Source organism: Pseudorasbora parva, chromosome 4 (assembly GCF_024679245.1).
Source record: "Pseudorasbora parva isolate DD20220531a chromosome 4, ASM2467924v1, whole genome shotgun sequence".
Taxonomy (NCBI): Eukaryota; Metazoa; Chordata; class Actinopteri; order Cypriniformes; family Gobionidae; genus Pseudorasbora; species Pseudorasbora parva.
Genome location: NC_090175.1, coordinates 8,433,392 through 8,460,849, shown reverse-complemented (window position 1 = coordinate 8,460,849; position 27,458 = coordinate 8,433,392). Strand labels below are relative to the sequence as shown.

At 40.2% G+C, this 27,458-nt stretch overlaps 1 protein-coding gene across 1 annotated transcript in view; it reads left to right on the top strand.

The window, feature by feature from the left end:
• The window catches only part of LOC137072824 (NACHT, LRR and PYD domains-containing protein 3-like), a 65,221-nt gene extending 38,398 nt beyond the window's left edge, over positions 1-26,823 (top strand). Inside the window, exons 9-13 of the mRNA XM_067440780.1 lie at positions 6,594-6,764; positions 13,266-13,436; positions 15,381-15,551; positions 21,459-21,629; positions 26,649-26,823. Of these exons, the coding sequence (XP_067296881.1) occupies positions 6,594-6,764; positions 13,266-13,436; positions 15,381-15,551; positions 21,459-21,629; positions 26,649-26,823 (859 nt within the window). The remainder of the gene's footprint in view (positions 1-6,593; positions 6,765-13,265; positions 13,437-15,380; positions 15,552-21,458; positions 21,630-26,648) is intronic.
• The last annotated feature ends 635 nt before the right edge of the window (positions 26,824-27,458 follow it).

The following is a 27,458-nucleotide window of genomic DNA, read 5'->3' as shown; positions in this document are numbered from 1 at the left end:
TCACTTGTAATGAAACTTGCCTATTAGGGAAATTATTAATATCACGAAATGGTAATTATTGACTTTAGCCTGGATTGATGGCTCTCAATATCACAATATATATCGTTGGGGAAAAAATATTGCAATGTAATTTTTTTCCAATATCGTGCAGGCCTAGTGTGTGTGTGTGTGTGTGTGTGTGTGTGTGTGTGTGTGTGTGTGAACAGAAAACAGTGAGTGAGGCACACGGACCCTCGAGCACAACACATGCAGATGATAAACTTTCACTCTATGATGGTTAAACTTTGCAATCGATCCGTGAATCACATGCGTTCTGAACCGTACGGATCACGGATCAACTCCCTGTGCTTGACATCACACGTCCTGAGATGTGACGATCACGGATGTGCTCATTAAGATATCGACGCTAAAGCGATATATCACACAGCCCTAATCAGGACAACAAATCAACAAAAGGGATTAATATCCATATATTTTTTCAGATTGTAATTTACATTAACACACAATAAAGCAAAAATCAACAAAAGTAATAAAAGCATTAAACCCTCACAGATTTAGTATTTGATATCTCAGTCTCTCTGTGGTTGTGTAGTTCCTGCTGAACTGAGAGATTAAAGTGTGTGTTGTTGTTCTGCAGGTTGAGGAGCTGTAATATCACAGATGAAGGTTGTGCTGCTCTGGCTTCAGCTCTGAGATCAAACTCACACCTCAGAGAACTGAGTCTGACTGGGAATAAAATAGGAGGTAAAGGTCTGACGCTGCTCTCTGACGGACTGAAGGATCCTCACTGTAAACTGGAGACACTGGGGTAAGATCAGACATTCATCTTTTTGTTTTCTTTTTTTTTATTGTAAATGACCAAAGACATGACATAACATAGTAAAGGAAGACAAAAGGGAGCAGAAATATACAAAACCCAAAGCCAAACATACGAACAAGCAAAGAATGTGTAGTGCTAAAGATATTTCACAGCCTTCCAAACACTACAAAAGAAACACACCAACACCAAAGAAAAATCACCAGAGAAAAATCACTTATCTATTCTCATCAGACATCTTCGGCTCATAGGTATTGAAAGACTCTCTAACAAAATCTGCTGAAAATACCACAGGTAAAAAGCAATCAGCATCACAAGAAGTGTGTACTTATTATATCTGCAGACAATAAACAATACAACTATGAATTATTCTTATCATTAACATCACTAATCATAAACGTTGTCATCATATATTGAAAGGTATGATGACAACGTTTATGATTAGTGATGTTAATGATAAGAATAATTCATAGTTGTATTGTTTATTGTCTGCAGATATAATAAGTACACACTTCTTGTGATGCTGATTGCTTTTTACCTGTGGTATTTTCAGCAGATTTTGTTAGAGAGTCTTTCAATACCTATGAGCCGAAGATGTCTGATGAGAATAGATAAGTGATCAGTCCCTCCAGAAAAACGTGATTATGCGATCGCAGAATTCAATGTATAATCAGCCAAAGTCTGCATATTTATGCGGCGGCCGCATTTTCTGTTTGATCCGCGGCCCGTAGTTGGAGAAATTGAGATCAGCCGTAGACGTAAAGGATGGAGCAGCAAACATTAATAGAGAAAGAAAAGAGTTAACATTAACATTACTCTGAAACAAGTGCAGTTATAGCCTAGCCTACAGAAGATACCATACTTTCTGCTTAACTTTATTAGACTCCACACACACACACACACACACACACACACACACACACACACACACACACACACACACACACGTTTGTTTTGTGAAATGTGGGGACATTCCATAGGCGTAATGGTTTTTATACCGTACAAACCGTATTTTCTGTCCCCTGCCCCTAAACCTTCCCATCACAGGAAACATTCTGCATTTTTACTTTCTAAAAAAAACTCATCCTGTGTGATTTATAAGCATTTTGAAAAGTGAGGACATGGCCAATGCAAACCCTCTCCTGTAAAACCGGTGTCATACCCATGTCATTACTCACATTTGTGTCCTTATATTTCACAAAAACATGCCCACACACACACACACACACACACACACAATACCGACAGTTCAACAGGGAACGCGCATCTCTTAAAGGGGCCGCACTATATTCCAGCTCTTAAAGGGGCCACACTATATTCCAGCTCTTAAAGGGGCCACACTATATCCCAGCTCTTAAAGGGGCCGCACTATATTCCAGCTCTTAAAGGGGCCACACTATATCCCAGCTCTTAAAGGGGCCGCACTATATTCCAGCTCTTAAAGGGGCCGCACTATATTCCAGCTCTTAAAGGGGCCACACTATATCCCTGCTCTTAAAGGGGCCGCACTATATCCCTGCTCTTAAAGGGGCCGCACTATATATAGGATTTTAGTTTCAGCCTGCCTATCCCTAAAAACTGTTCTACAACTGTCATATCTTACCGCAATCTCAAAGCTGTTGATATTTCATTATTTTGTACCTCTATTTCCTCTTCGAATCTCTCTGATGTCTTTGATATCTCCTCACCCTCACTGATACTATCCAAGTATAACTCCATAATTTCGGATATCTTAGATGAGCATGCTCCATTCAAGACCAGAAGTGTCCCTTCCACACATTCGTCTCCTTGGTACACTCCTGAGCTCCGTATCTTAAAGGCCATTGGTAGACGGCTTGAACGTTACTACAGGAAAACTGGCCTTACTGTTCACCATTCGGCATTCAAAGAACATATGAAAAATTATAAATCTGCACTGAATCTGGCTCTTTCCAGTTTTGTATCGGCTACAATTAATAAATCAAGCAACAGGCCAAAAGCATTGTTCAAGTCAATAAACAAACTTATCAAACCTCCGTCTCATGCTGCGCTAGCTTCTGATGAACTCTGCACTTCATTCTTAGCTCACATGATTGAAAAGACAGATGCCGTAAACCAGTGTCTCTTTAATGATGCCACTAACACTAGTAATCTGCCGAATCAACCTGGTCAATCCCTGCTGCTTTTTTCTCTGTCTACTCCCTCTTCTGTCTCCGAGTTAATCTTGAAATCTAACCCTACATCTTGTCATCTTGACCCTGCTCCTACTACTCTACTAAAACGTTGCCATTCAGTCATTTCTGCACCCATCTCTCATTTCATCAACGCATCTCTTACCTCTGCTTCATTACCTCTATCACTCAAAACTGCAGCTGTTACCCCCGTTCTCAAGAAACCCAACCTTGATCCCACAGTTTTATCTAATTATCGTCCCATTTCAAATCTCCCCTTCATAGCCAAATTACTGGAAAATACTGTTGCCTCCCAGCTTCAGTCTTTTCTAGTTGAAAATAATCTTTCGATCCTTTTCAATCTGGTTTTCGCCCTTTGCATAGTACAGAAACTGCTCTAGTTAAGGTACTTAATGATTTGCTTCTCTCTGGTGATTCTGGTTCTCTATCTATGCTTTTGCTGCTTGACCTTAGCTCTGCCTTTGATACCATCTCCCATCAACTACTCATTCTGCGCCTTTCGGATGTGGGTATTTCTGGTGCTGCTCTTTCCTGGTTCTCCTCCTATCTCTCTGGCAGACTGTTCTACGTTTCTCTTCAGAATTTCCGCTCAACCACTGTCCCCCTGAAGCAAGGTGTCCCTCAGGGATCCATTCTTGGGCCATTATTATTTATAATCTATATAATACCTCTTGGTGAGATCCTACGCCGTCATGGTTTTAACTATAATTTTTACGCTGACGACATTCAATTATACACTACCTGTACATCCACTTTATCATTCACAACTGACAAAATCTCTGCTTGTGTACATGAAATAAAACATTGGCTTCATTCAAATTTTCTAAAACTCAACATGGACAAAACTGAGATTATTTTCACTGGACCTTCGTCACTCACTAATAAAATTCCCACCAACTTCACCTGTGAGACTGCTGGCACTCTTATCAAACCATCTACTACTGTTAAAAATCTTGGTGTAATTTTTGATTCCTCTCTATCTTTCCACTCTCACATTAATTCCGTCACTAAATTAGCATTCTTCCATCTGCGTCGTATCGCTCAGCTCTGTCCCTTTATCAGTATCTCTGATGCTGAAACACTCATCCATGCGTTTGTCACATCACGTCTTGATTACTGCAATGCACTTTTCATTGGCCTACCAGCTAGCTCCATTTCCAAATTACAATATATTCAGAACTCTGCTGCCAGACTACTCACACACACCAAACGTTCTGCTCATATTTCCCCAATTCTGCATGATCTTCACTGGCTTCCTGTGTCTTACCGTATTAAATTCAAAATTCTTCTTCTCACTTTTAAGTCTCTGCACGGCCTTGCTCCCCCCTACCTCTGTAACTTGCTTCTCCCCTTCAACCCTACTCGCTCTCTACGATCTGCTGACTCCAACTTTCTCGTTGTCCTTCGGCATCGCCTGGCTTCAATGGGGGGCAGATCATTCAGTGTTATAGCACCCAAATTATGGAACTCCCTACCCCGATCACTCCGTTTTGTTGCCACTATCTCTGATTTCAAATCCATGCTCAAAACACACCTCTTTTCTGAATGTTATAGGTCTTAGAAATTTTTTGTTTTTGTTTTTTTTTTTCACTCCGATTTCTGGATTATTATACTTGCACTCTCAATTGCCTACTGTTGTTCTGTCTACTCTGTTTGTCAATTGGCTTTATTGTTGTTTGTTTATTGTAAAGTGTCCTTGAGCTCTGGAAAGGCGCTATATAAATAAAACTTATTATTATTATTATTATTATTATTATTATTATTATTATATTCCAGCTCTTAAAGGGGCCACACTATATCCCAGCTCTTAAAGAGTCCACTCTATATCCCAGCTCTTAAAGGGGCCACACTATATTCCAGGTCTTAAAGGGGCCACACTATATCCCAGCTCTTAAAGGGGCTGCACTATATTCCAGCTCTTAAAGGGGCCACACTATATTCCAGGTCTTAAAGGGGCTGCACTATATTCCAGCTCTTAAAGGGGCCACACTATATTCCAGCTCTTAAAGGGGCCGCACTATATTCCAGGTCTTAAAGGGGCCGCACTATATCCCAGCTCTTAAAGGGGCCGCACTATATTCCAGCTCTTAAAGGGGCCACACTATATCCCAGCTCTTAAAGGGGCCACACTATATCCCAGCTCTTAAAGGGGCCGCATTATATTCCAGCTCTTAAAGGGGCCACACTATATCCCAGCTCTTAAAGGGGCTGCACTATATTCCAGCTCTTAAAGGGGCCACACTATATCCCAGCTCTTAAAGGGGCTGCACTATATTCCAGCTCTTAAAGGGGCCACACTATATCCCAGCTCTTAAAGGGGCTGCACTATATTCCAGCTCTTAAAGGGGCCACACTATATCCCAGCTCTTAAAGGGGCCACACTATATCCCAGCTCTTAAAGGGGCCGCATTATATTCCAGCTCTTAAAGGGGCCACACTATATTCCAGCTCTTAAAGGGGCTGCACTATATCCCAGCTCTTAAAGGGGCCGCACTATATTCCTGCTCCAGGTATAGTGTGGTTCTGGTGCGCTCTCAGGTCCGCATGACAGCTTCCACATTACCAATTTTTCATATGAACTGTGCCCTGTTCTGAATTAAACTGCCAGTGTTAAAACTCCCTTTATTTATCTTCTTAAAATGAGAGAAATCACTGCTTATTCTGAATTGTTAAGCTTAGGTTTAAGAGACATGAACTAGTTCTTTTAAAAGCATCTGTGACCTTTGATACATGTCTAGTCTTCATGCTCTGAGTGTGGTTTCAATAATAATAAACGTACATTTGCATAAAGCATGAATATTTGTCCATATCCATGTTGATTAAAGTGTTAAAAACTTGAAACATATTAATTGAAAGTACATTTAGGACTGATAAAAATGTGCGATTTAAATTGCGATTATTTGCGAGTTAACTCGTGACAATATGCGATTAGTCGTGATTAAATATTTTAACCGATTGACAGCACTAATATATATATATATATTAATTACAGATCAAATATTCAACTATTCTTGCACACACTAATACTCATTTTTAGCTGTGTCTATGTACGCAGCTCTCTCTGTGTGTGTGTGTGTGTGTGAGTGTGTGTGTGTGTGTGTGTGTGTGTGTGTGTGTGTGTGTGTGTGTGTGTGTGTGTGTGTGTGTGTGTGTGTGTGTGTGTGAGTGAATAGAAAACAGTGAGTGCGGCACACAGACCCTCGAGCACAACACATGCAGATGATAAACTTTCACTCTATGATGGTTAAACTTTGCAATCGATCCGTGAATCACATGCGTTCTGAACCGTACGGATCACGGATCAACTCCCTGTGCTTGACATCACACTTCCTGAGATGTGACGATCACGGATGTGCTCATTAAGATATCGACGCTAAAGCGATATATCACACAGCCCTAATCAGGACAGCAAATCTACAAAAGGGATTAATATCCATATATTTTTTCCAGATTGTAATTTACATTAACACACAATAAAGCAAAAGTCAACAAAAGTAATAAAAGCATTAAACCCTCACAGATTTAGTATTTGATATCTCAGTCTCTCTGTGGTTGTGTAGTTCCTGCTGAACTGAGAGATTAAAGTGTGTGTTGTTGTTCTGCAGGTTGTGGAGCTGTAATATCACAGATGAAGGTTGTGCTGCTCTGGCTTCAGCTCTGAGATCAAACTCACACCTCAGAGAACTGAATCTGTCTGGGAATAAAATAGGAGGTAAAGGTCTGACGCTGCTCTCTGATGGACTGAAGGATCCTCACTGTAAACTGGAGACACTGGGGTAAGATCAGACATTCATCTTTTTGTTTTATTTTTTATTTTATTGAAAATGACCAAAGACATGACATAACATAGTAAAGGAAGACAAAAGGGAGCAGAAATATACAAAACCCAAAGCCAAACATACGAACAAGCAAAGAATGTGTAGTGCTAAAGAAGGTTATTATAGTTTCGCTTTTTGAAATTAGTTTTTATTTTAGTATCGTTTTCAATTTTGCTACAAATTTCAGTTTAGTTTTAGTTAGTTTTAGAAATGGTTTTGCTAGTTTTAGTTTAGTTTTTATTTTGCAAATACATTTCTATTTAGTTTTTATTTATTTAGTTTCAGGCCTAGTCCACACGTACACGGGTATTTTTATTACCGGAGTTTTTCCTCCTCCGTTTTAAAAAACAATCGCGTCCACACAAGCACGGTTATACAAAAAATTCTGTCCACATGAGAACGCAAAACTATGCTATGATTGGCTGCCTGATTTCCATGTGGGTCCCATTCACTGCACCGATGCACATTGCACTGACTGAGGGATGCCATGGGCTCAAGTGAAACACTTCCTACAAGTTCCTTTACTTTGGACTCAGTGACAGGTAACCGTATACACAGGTGCAGGGCCGAAGTGGACTGTAATAGCTTTACACACTTGCTTTACTATTTTGTATTATTGCATTATTGCATAACTGAACATGTATCTATATACGTGTGATAAGCGCTGTTAGTGGAGTCCACCGCATAGAATCGACTCACGTAAATCAAAAGGAGATGTGGAAAATCTGATATCACACAAAGGAAAAAATGGCGCGCACTTCAATTTAAAAAGCCGAAATCTCCGGTTTCACCATCTACACGACAACGCTGTAACCGGAGTTTCTAAAGATCTTCACCCTGGCCGGAGTTTTCAAAAAAGTCCGGTTTTAGTAACCGGATACAGCGTTTGCGTGTGGACGAACAGCCAAACCGCGTAGAAAAAGCTGCGGTTTTGAAAATACCCGTGTTCGTGTGGACAGGGCCTCAGTTTTAGTTTTAGTAATTATAGTTTAGCAGAGTTACCATAATGAAGTGTAGAGACCAAATCAAGGTTTTTAATTTCAGCAAAGTTTAATGTTTGCACAGATTAGAGTTTATAAGTACTTCCTTAAGTGAAAAAACTTGATAAACGAGCATTATTGTTTAAACCCAGGACGGTCTTACAAAACATGCATAAAGTTGGGTCTTCACCTTTGAGCAAAAAAGCTTGAGTCAAACTCTGACCTATACAAACAACGATCTGGAGATTAAAAATTAAATGCATTATATTTTGATATTAAAAAATTATATCTTCTTGATATTTTTGACATAGGCTAATACTCAGAGGATCTATCTTAAAGAACAAAATAAATGCAACGTAAAATATAAAAGTAAAAATTATAAATTCCAGACAAACTCATTCATAACAAAGATGAAATATTGTTAAACAATTAAAAGCTTATTTTAATTTCTTCAGTAGTACAATGTAGGCTAGCAGCGTAAGACCACAGCTAAACACACACTGTTGTGCTGTGTGTGTGTGTGTGTGTGTGTGTGTGTGTGTGTGTGTGTGTGTGTGTGTGTGTGTGTGTGTGTGTGTGTGTGTGTGTCCTGGTATTCCCTACTTTGTGGGGAAATGTCTCCACACAGATAATAATATTATTAGTAGTAAATGATTATGATAACACCTTTGAGCCTGTCAATATTATGCAAACATGAAATCTCAAACGCACAGTAGGCTAGTACTTGTTACTAACGTTAGTTGCTGACTTTTGCGCCGGCGTCTCTCGTCACGTGAGCTTAAGTTAAAAGAAGTTCAACGTGCATCTCATTACCTTGTGTTATTTCCCATTTCACTGCCACGGACGCAATGATTCTTTGTGAACTGCCGTTTAGGATGTGTTGCCTGTCTGCACACGTCCGTCACAGGACAGCGGTTAATCTCCTCAGATCGCTTCACGCGCAGTAGCGCAATATACAGACACTCCCTCAACCGCCACAGTCAGATTTCCAACACATTATATAGGGGCTTATTAATAATGAAAACGAATACTTATTTTTGCTAATTATTATTTTATTTCAGTTATTTTTTTAGTAAGAGTAGTTAGTTTCGTCTAGTTTTAGTTTTTTATTTATTCAGATTTTTTAATTTTATTTCAGTTTACGAAAATGTTTTTTGACCAATAGTTTTAGTCTTAGTTTCAGTTTTCGTTTACGAAAATAACCTTGGTGCTAAAGATATTTCACAGCCTTCCAAACACTACAAAAGAAACACACCAACACCAAAGATAATCACAGCCTTTCAATATATGATGACAACGTTTATGATTAGTGATGTTAATGATAAGAATAATTCATAGTTGTATTGTTTATTGTCTGCAGATATAATAAGTACACACTTCTTGTGATGCTGATTGCTTTTTACCTGTGGTATTTTCAGCAGATTTTGTTAGAGAGTCTTTCAATACCTATGAGCCGAAGATGTCTGATGAGAATAGATAAGTGATCAGTCCCTCCAGAAAAACGTGATTATGCGATCGCAGAATTCAATGTATAATCAGCCAAAGTCTGCATATTTATGCGGGGCCGCATTTTTTCAAATACGCTGCACTTTCGCCGCATTAATTGCTGATTTCCGCTCGCAAAATATGCGGGACTTGCATGATTTCATAATCCCCGCATTTTCATTACAAAAAAGTCACATATACTGTATATATATTCCGCATTTTCTGTTTGATCCGCGGCCCGTAGTTGGAGAAATTGAGATCAGCCGTAGACGTAAAGGATGCAGCAGCAAACATTAATAGAGAAAGAAAAGAGTTAACATTAACATTACTCTGAAACAAGTGCAGTTATAGCCTAGCCTACAGAAGATACCATACTTTCTGCTTAACTTTATTAGACTCCACACACACACACACACACACACACACACATACACGTTTGTTTTGTGAAATGTGGGGACATTCCATAGGCGTAATGGTTTTTATACCGTACAAACCGTATTTTCTACCCCCTGCCCCTAAACCTTCCCATCACAGGAAACATTCTGCATTTTTACTTTCTAAAAAAAACTCATCCTGTGTGATTTATAAGCATTTTGAAAAGTGAGGACATGGCCAATGCAAACCCTCTCCTGTAAAACCGGTGTCATACCCATGTCATTACTCACATTTGTGTCCTCATATTTCACAAAAACATGCCCACACACACACACACACACACAATACCGGCAGTTCAGCAGGGAATGTGCATCTCTTAAAGGGGCCACACTATATTCCAGCTCTTAAAGGGGCCACACTATATTCCAGCTCTTAAAGGGGCCGCACTATATTCCAGCTCTTAAAGGGGCCACACTATATTCCAGCTCTTAAAGGGGCCACACTATATTCCAGCTCTTAAAGGGGCCACACTATATTCCAGCTCTTAAAGGGGCCACACTATATTCCAGCTCTTAAAGGGGCCGCACTATATTCCAGGTCTTAAAGGGGCTGCACTATATCCCAGCTCTTAAAGGGGCTGCACTATATTCCAGCTCTTAAAGGGGCCACACTATATCCCAGCTCTTAAAGGGGCTGCACTATATTCCAGCTCTTAAAGGGGCCACACTATATCCCAGCTCTTAAAGGGGCTGCACTATATTCCAGCTCTTAAAGGGGCCGCACTATATCCCAGCTCTTAAAGGGGCTGCACTATATTCCAGCTCTTAAAGGGGCCGCACTATATTCCAGCTCTTAAAGGGGCCGCACTATATTCCAGCTCTTAAAGGGGCCGCACTATATTCCAGCTCTTAAAGGGGCCGCACTATATTCCAGCTCTTAAAGGGGCCGCACTATATTCCAGCTCTTAAAGGGGCCGCACTATATCCCAGCTCTTAAAGGGGCCGCACTATATCCCAGCTCTTAAAGGGGCCGCACTATATTCCAGCTCTTAAAGGGGCCACACTATATTCCAGCTCTTAAAGGGGCCACACTATATCCCAGCTCTTGAAGGGGCTGCACTATATTCCAGCTCTTAAAGGGGCCGCACTATATTCCAGCTCTTAAAGGGGCTGCACTATATTCCAGCTCTTAAAGGGGCCACACTATATTCCAGCTCTTAAAGGGGCTGCACTATATTCCAGCTCTTAAAGGGGCCACACTATATTCCAGCTCTTAAAGGGGCTGCACTATATTCCAGCTCTTAAAGGGGCTGCACTATATTCCAGCTCTTAAAGGGGCTGCACTATATTCCAGCTCTTAAAGGGGCTGCACTATATTCCAGCTCTTAAAGGGGCTGCACTATATTCCAGCTCTTAAAGGGGCTGCACTATATTCCAGCTCTTAAAGGGGCCACACTATATTCCAGCTCTTAAAGGGGCCGCACTAAATTCCAGCTCTTAAAGGGGCCGCACTATATTCCAGCTCTTAAAGGGGCCACACTATATTCCTCCTCCAGGTATGGTGTGGTTCTGGTGCGCTCTCAGGTCCGCATGACAGCTTCCACATTACCAATTTTTCATATGAACTGTGCCCTGTTCTGAATTAAACTGCCAGTTTTAAAACTCCCTTTATTAATCTTCTTAAAATGAGAGAAATCACTGCTTATTCTGAATTGTTAAGCTTAGGTTTAAGAGACATGAACTAGTTCTTTTAAAAGCATCTGTGACCTTTGATACATGTCTAGTCTTCATGCTCTGAGTGTGGTTTCAATAATAATAAACGTACATTTGCATAAAGCATGAATATTTGTCCATATCCATGTTGATTAAAGTGTTAACTTGAAACATATTAATATAAGGTACTGTTATGAACGCCTTGAGCGGTTGGAGACTCCAATGGACAGAGGAAACAGTTGGTCAGGGTTAAGTGGTTTTTATTGTGGCACAGGGTCACAGACACTCAGGTGGGAGAAAAAAAACAACAACAAAACTTAGATGCAACAAAATATAAACTGCACCAACAATATATAGTAGTGGAAACAACCTGACCTGTGTGTGCAAACTGCACTACATAAGCAGCACATTCCCAGAGACTCTCACACAGTCTCTTAAGAGTCTCCAGTTGTAGACTCAGACTATCCATGGTCTGCCTAGACCTCTCCTCACCTCCTATCTCTGAACTGCCCAACTAACTTTCTGGAGTCATTTTATAGGCCTGACTCCTCCTACTTTGGAACCTACCATTTTGGAAGGTGACATGTTGCACACACATCACAGGAATACATAATCAAAAATAACCAAAACAATAACAATAATAATTAATACAAATAAAGATGCAAACAAGAAATCATATCTGCAAATATACATAAAAATACATATTGAAAGAAAACACATAACTTGAGAAGCCTTTCTCTCCTACCCCTGAGAGTTGACTCTCCAATGACGGCACAAGATGGAGGACAAACAACTATAAATGGATTGGCTGTCAAACAGGTTTGGTCAACGACTACTCAAATCTGGTAAGCATCATCTGTATCTCTCACACTGTATTCAATAAACTATATAAAGCAAATACTTGTGGTGGTGATTTATTTCTATATGAGAAAACAGTTTTATTATGCTATCATCTGCACTTGATTGCTAGTTTACATTTCTCAGGTAACACTACACACAGGACATCGTACCAACAGTTTACAACACACAGTTACATCAAATATTCCACAGTTCCATGCATACATGAATGTATGTCAGCTAACAGACTGATAATACATGAGGCCGGTGTGTGCGCATTACGTGCATGTGTATGTGTGTGTGTAGTCCATGACTAGTCGCAGGCTTACCCTGTGACAGGTACTTTTAGGACTGATAAAAATGTGCGATTAAATTGCGATTATTTGCGAGTTAACTCGTGACAATATGCGATTAGTCGTGATTAAATATTTTAACCGATTGACAGCACTAATATATATATATATATTAATTACAGATCAAATATTCAACTATTCTTGCACACACTAATACTCATTTTTAGCTGTGTCTATGTACGCGGCTCTGTGTGTGTGTGTGTGTGTGTGTGTGTGTGTGTGTGTGTGTGTGTGTGTGTGTGTGTGTGTGTGTGTGTGTGTGTGTGTGTGTGTGTGAGTGAACAGAAAACAGTGAGTGCGGCACACAGACCCTCGAGCACAACACATGCAGATGATAAACTTTCACTCTATGATGGTTAAACTTTGCAATCGATCCGTGAATCACATGCGTTCTGAACCGTACGGATCACGGATCAACTCCCTGTGCTTGACATCACACGTCCTGAGATGTGACGATCACGGATGTGCTCATTAAGATATCGACGCTAAAGCGATATATCACACAGCCCTAATCAGGACAACAAATCTACAAAAGGGATTAATATCCATATATTTTTTTCAGATTGTAATTTACATTAACACACAATAAAGCAAAAGTCAACAAAAGTAATAAAAGCATTAAACCCACACAGATTTAGTATTTGATATCTCAGTCTCTCTGTGGTTGTGTAGTTCCTGCTGAACTGAGAGATTAAAGTGTGTGTTGTTGTTCTGCAGGTTGAGGAGCTGTTATATCTCAGATGACGGTTGTGCTGCTCTGGCTTCAGCTCTGAGATCAAACTCACACCTCAGAGAACTGGAGCTGTCTGAGAATATAATAGGAGATGAAGGTCTGACGCTGCTCTCTGATGGACTGAAGGATCCTCACTGTAAACTGGAGACACTGGGGTAAGATCAGACATTCATCTTTTTGTTTGAGCCGAAGATGTCTGATGAGAATAGATAAGTGATCAGTCCCTCCAGAAAAACGTGATTATGCGATCGCATAATTCAATGTATAATCAGCCAAAGTCTGCATATTTATGCGGGGGCCGAATTTTTTCAAATACGCTGCACTTTCGCCGCATTAATTGCTGATTTCCGAGCGCAAAATCTGCAGGACTTGCATGATTTCATAATCCCGCATTTTCATTACAAAAAAGTCACATACTGTATATATATTCCGCATATATGTCATTACACACATTTGTGTCCTCATATTTCACAAAAACATGCCCACACACACACATACACACACACAAACACACACAATTCCGGCAGTTTAACAGGGAATGTGCATCTCTTAAAGGGGCCACACTATATTCCAGCTCTTAAAGGGGCCACCCTATATACCAGCTCTTGAAGGGGCCGCACTATATTCCAGCTCTTAAAGGGGCCGCACTATATTCCAGCTCTTAAAGGGGCCGCACTATATTCCAGCTCTTAAAGGGGCCGCACTATATTCCAGCTCTTAAAGGGGCCACACTATATCCCAGCTCTTAAAGGGGCCGCACTATATCCCAGCTCTTAAAGGGGCCGCACTATAACCCAGCTCTTAAAGGGGCCGCACTATATCCCAGCTCTTAAAGGGGCCGCACTCTATTCCAGCTCTTAAAGGGGCCGCACTAAATTCCAGCTCTTAAAGGGGCCACACTATATCCCAGCTCTTAAAGGGGCCACACTATATTCCAACTCTTAAAGGGGCCACACTATATCCAGCTCTTAAAGGGGCCACACTATATTCCAGCTCTTAAAGGGGCACACTATATTCCAACTCTTAAAGGGGCCGCACTATATTCCAACTCTTTAAGGGGCCACACTATATCCCAGCTCTTAAAGGGGCCACACTATATTCCAACTCTTAAAGGGGCCACACTATATTCCAGCTCTTAAAGGGGCCGCTCTATATTCCAGCTCTTAAAGGGGCCACACTATATTCCTCCTCCAGGTATTGTGTGGTTCTGGTACGCTCTCAGGTCCGCATGACAGCTTCCACATTACCAATTTTTCATATGAACTGTGCCCTGTTCTGAATTAAACTGCCAGTGTTAAAACTCCCTTTATTTATCTTCTTAAAATGAGAGAAATCACTGCTTATTCTGAATTGTTAAGCTTAGGTTTAAGAGACATGAACTAGTTCTTTTAAAAGCATCTGTGACCTTTGATACATGTCTAGTCTTCATGCTCTGAGTGTGGTTTCAATAATAATAAACGTACATTTGCATAAAGCATGAATATTTGTCCATATCCATGTTGATTAGAGTGTTAAAAACTTGAAACATATTAATTGAAAGTACATTTAGGACTGATAAAAATGTGATTAAATTGCGATTATTTGCGAGTTAACTCGTGACAATATGCGATTAGTCGTGATTAAATATTTTAACTGATTGACAGCACTAATATATATATATATATATTAATTACAGATCGAATATTCAACTATTCTTGCACACACTAATATTCATTTTTAGCTATGTCTATGTACGCGGCTCTGTGTGTGTGTGTGTGTGTGTGTGTGTGTGTGTGTGTGTGTGTGTGTGTGTGTGTGTGTGTGTGTGCTTGACATCACACGTCCTGAGATGTGACGATCACGGATGTGCTCATTAAGATATCGACGCTAAAGCGATATATCACACAGCCCTAATCAGGACAACAAATCTACAAAAGGGATTAATATCCATATATTTTTTTCCAGATTGTAATTTACATTAACACACAATAAAGCAAAAGTCAACAAAAGTAATAAAAGCATTAAACCCACACAGATTTAGTATTTGATATCTCAGTCTCTCTGTGGTTGTGTAGTTCCTGCTGAACTGAGAGATTAAAGTGTGTGTTGTTGTTCTGCAGGTTGAGGAGCTGTAATATCACAGATGAAGGTTGTGCTGCTCTGGCTTCAGCTCTGAGATCAAACTCACACCTCAGAGAACTGGATCTGTCTGGGAATAAAATAGGAGGTAAAGGTCTGAAGCTGCTCTCTGACGGACTGAAGGATCCTCACTGTAAACTGGAGACACTGGGGTAAGATCAGACATTCATCTTTTTGTTTTCTTTTTTTTTATTGTAAATGACCAAAGACATGACATAACATAGTAAAGGAAGACAAAAGGGAGCAGAAATATACAAAACCCAAAGCCAAACATACGAACAAGCAAAGAATGTGTAGTGCTAAAGATATTTCACAGCCTTCCAAACACTACAAAAGAAACACACCAACACCAAAGATAATCACAGCCTTTCAATATATGATGACAACGTTTATGATTAGTAATGTTAATAATAAGAATAATTCATAGTTGTATTGTTTATTGTCTGCAGATATAATAAGTACACACTTCTTGTGATGCTGATTGCTTTTTACCTGTGGTATTTTCAGCAGATTTTGTTAGAGAGTCTTTCAATACCTATGAGCCGAAGATGTCTGATGAGAATAGATAAGTGATCAGTCCCTCCAGAAAAACGTGATTATGCGATCGCAGAATTCAATGTATAATCAGCCAAAGTCTGCATATTTATGCGGGGGCCGCATTTTTTCAAATACGCTGCACTTTCGCCGCATTAATTGCTGATTTCCGCGCGCAAAATATGCGGGACTTGCATTATTTCATAATCCCCGCATTTTCATTACAAAAAAGTCACATATACTGTATATATATTCCGCATTTTCTGTTTGATCCGCGGCCCGTAGTTGGAGAAGTTGAGATCAGCCGTAGACGTAAAGGATGCAGCAGCAAACATTAATAGAGAAAGAAAAGAGTTAACATTAACATTACTCTGAAACAAGTGCAGTTATAGCCTAGCCTACAGAAGATACCATACTTTCTGCTTAACTTTATTAGACTCCACACACACACACACACACACACACACACACACAATACCGGCAGTTCAACAGGGAATGTGCATCTGTTAAAGGGGCCACACTATATCCCAGCTCTTAAAGGGGCCACACTATATCCCTGCTCTTAAAGGGGCCGCACTATATTCCAGGTCTTAAAGGGGCCACACTATATTCCAGCTCTTAAAGGGGCCGCACTATATCCCTGCTCTTAAAGGGGCCGCACTATATCCCTGCTCTTAAAGGGGCCACACTATATCCCAGCTCTTAAAGGGGCCACACTATATCCCTGCTCTTAAAGGGGCCGCACTATATTCCAGCTCTTAAAGGGGCCGCACTATATTCCAGCTCTTAAAGGGGGGGTGAAACACTCAGTTTCAGTCAGTGTCATGTCAATCTTGAGTACCTATAGAGTAGCATTGCATCCTGCATATCTCCGAAAAGTCTTAATTTTTTTAATAATTATATAAGAAAGATGCGCTGTTCCGAGTCTTTCCGAAAAAAGCCGAGCGGGTGGGGGCGTATCGTGTGAGCGGAGCTAAATAATGACGTGTGCTCGCTGCTGCTATTGTGTTGAGTCGAGTGCGTCGTAAAGCTGTGTCATCCCTAACAGCGGGAAAAAAACTTTAATAAAAATAAAAATATGGCTTTTAATCAGATACAGCCATACATCTATGATCCGGAATCAGACCCAGAGGCTGCAGTTGAACAGGAGCAGCAGCAAAAACGACTAGAGCAGGACGTCTCTATGTGGTACAAGTTATACACTAACTATATAATATGCTTAGCGGCTTGTGTTATTTACATATTTATACTTGAATTATATCGTCGTATTTTTGTCTTTGAAGGTGTACATGTGGGAAGTGCAGTTGTGCACGTGTGTTTGTGTGTTTACGCGTGGTTTGTGTAGACAGTAAGCGGACCGGTTTTGCACGGCAGGCTAAGTTAGTGTTTACATAGAAAGACACGGAATAGTAGCGCATTTGAATGAAGAAGCGCGCTTATTTAGTTCAACATATTTCCCCCCTCTTTGTGTATTGTTGTTTGGAGTGCTTTTACAATACACAAACATAAAGTTACACATATAGTGGCCAGCTAAACAAATGTACACGCACTACACATCGCATGCTCCATTGATCAATTAACTATACGTGATCATGTTTGGGCTACTTGATGAGCATAGGCAAAAACACAGACATTTGAAGCAGTCTCACTCACCGCCTGTGGTACTATCGTTGGGACTGCTCCATCCTTCAGCATTAGGCGATCGGGAAAATCCGGCGTCGAGCTGGGCCTTGTTTATGAAACAGTCGGCACCGAAATGCAGTGAACAGATATAAACATTCGCGCAACTCAGTTGCTGATCCGGAAAAGCAAATTACATCCACTGTTGCCTTAACGCGGGGGTTTTGGGGAATCTGTGCAGGACTGTCTTGGTCTGGCAACCAAAAACGCACTTTTTGGTGACATTGTTATGTGCACATCACCTGTGCAGCGCAGCCTACGAGCCAGCGCTTTGATGGGCGTAGCCTGTTACTTTCGCTCTCTCCCTCTCTCTCTCTCTCTCTCTCTCTCTCTCTCTCTCTCTCTCTCTCTCTCTCTCTCTCTCTCTCTCTCTCTCTCTCTCTCTCCCTCTCTCTCTCACGCGCTTCCGGTAGAATTGTCCGTAAGGCCCATACAAGGAAATTCCGCCCCCGTTAACGTCAAAGGGGACGCATGATCTCAAAAAACTTGCCGAAACTTATGACTAACCGGAAGTAGTATTTTTGACAAAGAAATACTCCCATCAAACGTCCACCTTAACTTTTGAAACTTTGTCAATGTTTAGTATGGGATTCCAAGTCTTTAACAGTGTAAAAAAATCAGTATGCATGAAACAGCATTTCACCCCCCCTTTAAAGGGGCTGCACTATATTCCAGCTCTTAAAGGGATCCCCTGGTGTTGAGACTTGTATGGCTTAATATAACATAAATGATGTCTCTTACTGAATTATGTAGTAGAAAACCCATGAAAGATCTACGTTATTTAAAAAATCGATTTTATATTTGGACCATGGGCGGCGCCATTTTGTTTGCGTTCTAGGTTGATGACGTAGAATGGTTGAACTCCTCAATCAGCTGGCATTACCCGTAGCTATTTTTACCACAACGCAACTCGAAAATTGTTTCAGAGTTAAACAAAACCAATGAATTGCTTTGTAATTGTACTAAAAACACACTCAAACATACATGTGCACACAAACTCACCTACACAAGTCACAAACAGATCGGCGGCCGGGCACACACACCTGACAGACTGCGCTGTCTCAATCGAGATGTTGGGCTGCTCAGTCTCCATGACAGGGGCTGAATCCGAAATCGACCCCCTATACCCTTAAATAGGGCATTATTTGAAGGGACGGCCATTTGTAGTGTTGTCCGACATCATAGTGGACATGTTCGAGTGCAGTCATTCAGTCTCACGTTGCACCGCAGTGTACAGCCGATTTACACACAACAGCTGTCCGACTTCACGCACCCAAACATGTGGACACAAACTCTCTCTCACACAGACTCACACACACCCCAACAGATCGGCGCGAACACACACACACACACACACACCCCAACAGATCGGCGCGAACACACACGCACTGCGTGCGCGCATACATCACTATTCCCTGTGTTGATATCTAGACTGTTGATATGCAGTAGATTAACTGTAATGCCTAATGTATCCAGCAGAGGGAAATATCTAGGTAGGATGATGGGATAAGTTAACGTGAGGAAGAGAGGCAGGATGTTTTGGTGATGATGCATGGGATTGGTTTGTGCATTAAAGTTTGAGCACAAGCTCAGTGAATTAACCTCAATCTTTAAACTTTCACTTTTAAGACACAAATTACTTTCGCTACTTTTGTTCACTAATACAACTTGAAGGAGTGAATGAAGACGATCGAGTGCGTGAAGTCGGACAGCTGTTGTGTGTAAATCGGCTGTACACTCGTTATTGCGGTGAACGTGAGACTGAATGACTGCACTCGAACATGTCCACTATGGTGTCGGACAACACTACAAATGGCCGTCCCTTCAAATAATGCCCTATTTCAAGGTAAAGGGAGTCGATTTCGGATTTAGCCCCTGTCGTGGAGACTGAGCAGCCCAAAATCTCGATTGAGACAGCGTAGTCTGTCAGGTGTGTGTGCCCGGCCGCCGATCTGTTTGTGACTTGTGTAGGTGAGTTTGTGTGCACATGTATGTTTGAGTGTGTTTTAAGTACAATTACAAAGCAATTCATTGGTTTTGTTTAACTCTGAAACAATTTTCGAGTTGCGTTGTGGTAAAAATAGCTACGGGTAACGCCAGCTGATTGAGGAGTTCAACCATTCTACGTCATCAACCTAGAACGCAAACAAAATGGCGCCGCCCATGGTCCAAATATAAAATCGATTTTTTAAATAACGTAGATCTTTCATGGGTTTTCTACTACATAATTCAGTAAGAGACATCATTTATGTTATATTAAGCCATACAAGTCTCAACACCAGGGGATCCCTTTAAAGGGGCCGCACTATATTCCAGCTCTTAAAGGGGCCACACTATATTCCAGCTCTTAAAGGGGCCACACTATGTTCCAGCTCTTAAAGGGGCCACACTATATCCCAGCTCTTAAAGGGGCCGCACTATATTCCAGCTCTTAAAGGGGCCGCACTAAATTCCAGCTCTTAAAGGGGCCACACTATATTCCAGCTCTTAAAGGTGCAGCACTATATTCCAGCTCTTAAAGGGGCCACACTATATTCCAGCTCTTAAAGGGGCCACACTATATTCCAGCTCTTAAAGGGGCCACACTATATCCCAGCTCTTAAAGGGGCCGCACTATATTCCAGCTGTTAAAGGGGCCGCACTATATTCCAGCTGTTAAAGGGGCCACACTATATCCCAGCTCTTAAAGGGGCCGCACTATATTCCAGCTCTTAAAAGGGCCGCACTATATTCCAGCTCTTAAAGGGGCCACACTATATCCCAGCTCTTAAAGGGGCCGCACTATATTCCTCCTCCAGGTATGGTGTGGTTCTGGTGCGCTCTCAGGTCCGCATGACAGCTTCCACATTACCAGTTTTTCATATGAACTGTGCCCTGTTCTGAATTAAACTGCCAGTGTTAAAACTCCCTTTATTTATCTTCTTAAAATGAGAGAAATCACTGCTTATTCTGAATTGTTAAGCTTCGGTTTAAGAGACATGAACTAGTTCTTTTAAAAGCATCTGTGACCTTTGACACATGTCTAGTCTTCATGCTCTGAGTTTGGTTTCAATAATAATAAACGTACATTTGCATAAAGCATGAATATTTGTCCATATCCATGTTGATTAGAGTGTTAAAAACTTGAAACATATTAATTGAAAGTACATTTAGGACTGATAAAAATGTGAGATTAAATTGTGATTATTTGCGAGTTAACTCGTGACAATATGCGATTAGTCATGATTAAATATTTTAACTGATTGACAGCACTAATATATATATATATATTAATTACAGATCGAATATTCAACTATTCTTGCACACACTAATACTCATTTTTAGCTATGTCTATGTACGCAGCTCTGTGTGTGTGTGTGTGTGTGTGTGTGTGTGTGTGTGTGTGTGTGTGTGTGTGTGTGTGTGTGAACAGAAAACAGTGAGTGCGGCACACAGACCCTCGAGCACAACACATGCAGATGATAAACTTTCACTCTATGATGGTTAAACTTTGCAATCGATCCGTGAATCACATGCGTTCTGAACCGTACGGATCACGGATCAACTCCCTGTGCTTGACATCACACGTCCTGAGATGTGACGATCACGGATGTGCTCATTAAGATATCGACGCTAAAGCGATATATCACACAGCCCTAATCAGGACAACAAATCTACAAAAGGGATTAATATCCATATATTTTTTTTCAGATTGTAATTTACATTAACACACAATAAAGCAAAAGTCAACAAAAGTAATAAAAGCATTAAACCCACACAGATTTAGTATTTGATATCTCAGTCTCTCTGTGGTTGTGTAGTTCCTGCTGAACTGAGAGATTAAAGTGTGTGTTGTTGTTCTGCAGGTTGTGGGATTGTAATATCTCAGATAAAGGTTGTGCTGCTCTGGCTTCAGCTCTGAGATCAAACTCACACCTCAGAGAACTGAATCTGTCTGGGAATAAAATAGGAGGTAAAGGTCTGACGCTGCTCTCTGACGGACTGAAGGATCCTCACTGTAAACTGGAGACACTGAGGTAAGATCAGACATTCATCTTTTTGTTTTCTTTTTTTTTATTGTAAATGACCAAAGACATGACATAACATAGTAAAGGAAGACAAAAGGGAGCAGAAATATACAAAACCCAAAGCCAAACATACGAACAAGCAAAGAATGTGTAGTGCTAAAGATATTTCACAGCCTTCCAAACACTACAAAAGAAACACACCAACACCAAAGATAATCACAGCCTTTCAATATATGATGACAACGTTTATGATTAGTAATGTTAATGATAAGAATAATTCATAGTTGTATTGTTTATTGTCTGCAGATATAATAAGTACACACTTCTTGTGATGCTGATTGCTTTTTACCTGTGGTATTTTCAGCAGATTTTGTTAGAGAGTCTTTCAATACCTATGAGCCGAAGATGTCTGATGAGAATAGATAAGTGATCAGTCCCTCCAGAAAAACGTGATTATGCGATCGCAGAATTCAATGCATAATCAGCCAAAGTCTGCATATTTATGCGGGGCCGAATTTTTTCAAATACGCTGCACTTTCGCCGCATTAATTGCTGATTTCTGCGCGCAAAATATGCGGGACTTGCATGATTTCATAATCCCCGCATTTTCATTACAAAAAAGTCACATATACTGTATATATATTCCGCATTTTCTGTTTGATCCGCGGCCCGTAGTTGGAGAAAAAGAGATCAGCCGTAGACGTAAAGGATGGAGCAGCAAACATTAATAGAGAAAGAAAAGAGTTAACATTAACATTACTCTGAAACAAGTGCAGTTATAGCCTAGCCTACAGAAGATACCATACTTTCTGCTTAACTTTATTAGACTCCACACACACACACACACACACACACACACACACACACACACACACACACACACACACACACACACACACACAATACCGGCAGTTCAAGAGGGAATGTGCATCTCTTAAAGGGGCCGCACTATATTCCAGCTCTTAAAGGGGCCGCACTATATTCCAGCTCTTAAAGGGGCCGCACTATATTCCAGCTCTTAAAGGGGCCACACTATATTCCAGCTCTTAAAGGGGCCACACTATATCCCAGCTCTTAATGGGGCCACACTATATCCCAGCTCTTCAAGGGGCCACACTATATCCCAGCTCTTAAAGGGGCCACACTATATTCCATCTCTTAAAGGGGCCACACTATTATATTCCAGCTCTTAAAGGGGCCACACTATATTCCAGCTCTTAAAGAGGCCACACTATATTCCAGCTCTTAAAGGGGCCGCACTATATTCCAGCTCTTAAAGGGGCCGCACTATATTCCAGCTCTTAAAGGGGCCGCACTATATTCCAGCTCTTAAAGGGGCCGCACTATATTCCAGCTCTTAAACGGGCCACACTATATTCCAGCTCTTAAAGGGGCCGCACTATATTCCAGCTCTTAAAGGGGCCACATTATTTCCCAGCTCTTAAAGGGGCCACACTATATTCCATCTCTTAAAGGGGCCACACTATCAGGGTCCCCGCGGAGTCTTAAAAAGTCTTAAAAAGTATTAAATTTCAGAATCAAAATATAAGGCCTTAAAAAGTCTTAAATTCGCGGAAGCATTGCGTTCTAGGTCTTAAACCATGTTAAACAGGTCTTAATTTTCCTACGTCCATGTAACGCTACCTCATTGAAACGCTCTCACGTCCCGCAGCACGCGCGGACGTGTGTGTGTGTTTGTTCCGTGGTGTTTGTAGTTCTTTCTTTCGCTAGAGGATGTCCACACAGAGCCTTCAACTTGTCAACTATTTGCATCTGATCCATCATTGGCCTCATTTATCTGACAGTAGGCACTTCATTTTTTTCAGGCAAATAAACATTATTTATTAAGAAATCTCTAAATATGAAATAAAATATAATAAAACTTGCACTGTTGTTCACACTAGTCTACTTTAATGTTTAACCAGGACGTTTGTCTTGAAATGCTTTTAATTTGTACAAAATGGCTCAGAGTCACACTTGTGTTCACGGTCCAAAATGACTGGCCATTGAAAGTGAATGAGAGAGACTGAAAATAAGAGAAAAATGTAGTTTTCAGGAGCTTGTTGATCATGTTCACATACACATATGTACATGTGTGCTTGCAAACATGGAGCCCTTAGACTTCTGCATGTGTGGATACTAGACATGTGTCGGCCTTTCCATTAGGCAATATAGGTGGCCGCCTAGGGCCCCGCCTTATCTTGGGGGGCCCCTCAATCTTAAGATAAGTTTTAAGTTTTTTTTACTACAATGGGGCCAATGTTTTTATCTTGCCTAGAGCCCCAGAACCTCACAGGCCGGCACTGATGCTAATGAATGAAGTGCCGCTCAGTGACAGCAGAGGGCGCTGATGAACTGCAGAATGCTGCGGTTACCCCGGAAACCCCGCAAACAAAAGCAGCTGCTAGTGAAGTTTTAAAACTGCCATTCGTTTTCTGTAATCTCAGTGTTGTTCATCACAGCACCAAATACTCAATACTTAAAGACTTAAGAGGCTAATTATTTTCAAACTTAAACATTTTTATGTTTTAATCTGGACTCTACAACATAGGGCATGTTATAGTCCAGATTAAAACATAAAAATGTTTAAGTTTGAAAATAATTAGCCTCTTAAGTCTTTAAGTATTGAGTATTTGGTGCTGTGATGATTAGATTTTTTTTGATTATTTGTTATTGTTCAGTCAAACTTTGAGACATACGACTTCATTAGTTAACATTCATCAAATTCATTATTACCAAACTGACAATGAAATATATTATAAAGAATTAATTATTCTAAGTAATATTAATTTCTTAGTTACTGTTTAAAAACCTCTTAACCTTCACGAGGATGTGGACGCTCTGAAGCTCTCTTTGCTTAAATTAGCTCAAAATTACTATCAGATGTAATTACCTTGACAAACTATACATCATTAAAAAGATCTAAGACTAATGTTTAATTTTTTTACCTCTGTTTTATTCTCAAAATCTTATAGTGACCGTAATGTGTTAATATGTGCCAGGAGTTATGAATATGATCATCGGCGTCGCTACCTTTTGATTGTAATATGCGCGTCATTTGCTCCCATTCATAAAAAACTCCTCTGTGGTCGTCATGAAGACTCTCGACAAAACAATTAACTTCCCTCAGGGCTTTTACTTTAAATGTGTGCAGATGTGGAGAAATATTGATAGATTCTCACATGTTTGAGTCAAATTTCTATACAGAGAAGTATTATTTATTCAATCTTTATTCAAAATCTGCGGATGTATCATTATGAGCGCAGTAGACTGTGATGTGCTGTGTTTTCAGCTCATTCTGGCAGCCGGAGGGCGCTGGAAAGCTGTACTACTGAACATTCACTCCATATATGGCTCATGAAGAACAGACACACCATGTGACATTCAGGAAGTATCTGGCATAACCAAAACAGCTTCCAGAGATCGTCAGATCGCTATTTCATGCAGATAGATACGTTTGAAGACAATAAACACACAATCGCGGCAATATATGTTTGGTCTGTGTCATGGGCGTCGCTAGGCCCTTTTTAGGGAGGCTTCTTATGCTTCAGCCCCCCTAAAAAAATATGTGATTAACCTTTAAAACATATAAAACTGGCTGGAGGCTTCGGCTTCGTCCCGTTTTTTTAGTCTGTCTCCAATCCGCAGCGGCTCTGAGCAGAGCGCAGTGCACGTCAGAAGCAGAGGTGTGTGTGTGTGTGTGTGTGTGTGTGTGTGTGTGTGTGTGTGTGTGTGTGTGTGTGTGTGCGCGTGCATGCGTAAATCTGAGTGTCATTGGTCTGTCACCACTCGTCAATGTCAAATTATTTGATAAAACCAATCAAATCAGAGTAGGCGGGCTTTATGGTCTCACAGAAACTGCTGAGGCTGAGCGTAAATTTTAGCAGAGCAACTCGACGTCAAGATAAATATATGCTGCTAAACTAAACATTTATGTTTGACATGTTAATTCAGAAATATTACACAAAAGAAAAAAATAAACGTTTGTCTAATTTCGCCATTTTTAACTGAAAATATGCCTATGTGATTCATGTAGGTCTTAACGAACAAGAGATATTAACAAAGCCATTTTCATCAGATTAGGCATAAGATTAATAATGAATGTGTATATATTGTAAATTAATATAATTCTATTTGTAACATTCAGTAAATAAATAAAAAATTCAATAGAGGCTTTTTTCAGCCTGTATTGGGCATTAGTAATGAATGTGTTCATATTGTGAATTTAATAAACTTAAAACTTTAATAAACAGGAAATTAACGTGTCTAAGAATATTATTCATGAAACATATCAGTATGTTAATATGTAAACCATATGTTTACTTTATTCACTGACAAAAACGGGACAAAATATCAGTCAAAGCTCAGCGTTATGAAGAGACAGGGCAAGATAAAAACTGAGAAAAAGAGAGAATTTTTGATTAAACTGTTCTTCATCAGATCATTGATCAAGATATTAGTGAGGAGGAGGCAATGCAGGATGAATCTTGCAGAGACATTTTCAGAAGAAAACCTGCCTTGCCTCATAGGTGGGAATGAAGACCAGGACAACGGTCCATCGTTTGACCAGAGCCTTCTCTCAGATAAATGAGGCCTACGGTTAATCAGATGCTAATAGAAACACAAAGCCAGTCCTAAATGAAAGAAAACAAGTTGATAAAAACATTGAATATAATATTTGGTGATAATATAGCATAATGAGAGATTTAGAAGCAATTTTTTGTAGGTCGATCATTTTCGATCAATTATTTTTAAATAAATTGTAAGTAGTTATACCCGTGTGAACAACATCAGCGAGTTTCAGTCCGATGCGATAACATTAACTAGTATTTACAGAAAAAGAAAATCTTCTCCGGGTGAAAATGACCCGAACACAACATGAGGGTTAACACACAATACAGAAAAAAATCAACAAAAGTAATAAAAGCATTAAACCCACACAGATTTAGTATTTGATATCTCAGTCTCTCTGTGGTTGTGTAGTTCCTGCTGAACTGAGAGATTAAAGTGTGTGTTGTTGTTCTGCAGGTTGTGGAGCTGTAATATCACAGATGAAGGTTGTGCTGCTCTGGCTTCAGCTCTGAGATCAAACTCACACCTCAGAGAACTGAATCTGACTGGGAATAAACTAACAGACGCGAGTGTGAAGAGTCTCTCAGCTTTAAAAGATGATCCACATCATAAACTGGAGACACTGCAGTAAGTGTTGATTCATATCATATGATATAATAATGTCATATGAACTAGTCAATCCTCTGATCAGATGTGTCAGCATTAATGCATATGTTACTGTGTTTTATTTTACTGACAGATATGACTGGTGGTGAATATGGAGCCACTATAGAGACATTATCATCACCACTGAAGTCACAGGACCTTCACTGGACTTTACTGTATATAATGTACATTATTTCTGTATTATATCTAATAAAGTCTTCCTCTCATTCATTAGTGAACTGATTTTTTTGATCAGCCATCTCAGTGAAGTGAGCAGCTCAACACAATCACTACATTAACAGTCAATGAACGTCAGAGCTGAGTTTCATCTGTTTCAGGGAACTGGATGTTTATTACGGTTTAATGATGATTATGATGATTTTAATGTCTGTCAAAAGTCCTCCTGAGATTCGTCTGAAGAGGATATTTGCCATCTGCATATTATTATTTGTCTGTCTTTGTGTTGGTGTGTGTGAAGGGAAATGGTTAAGGTGCAAATGTGTGTCATCACATGATCACATCACCTCGAGTTAGTCTGTATCTCTTATTATTACAAAACATTAATTTATTAAAATTCTTATTAACCTGTAATTATAACTTAATGTAAAATCCCTGTCAAAT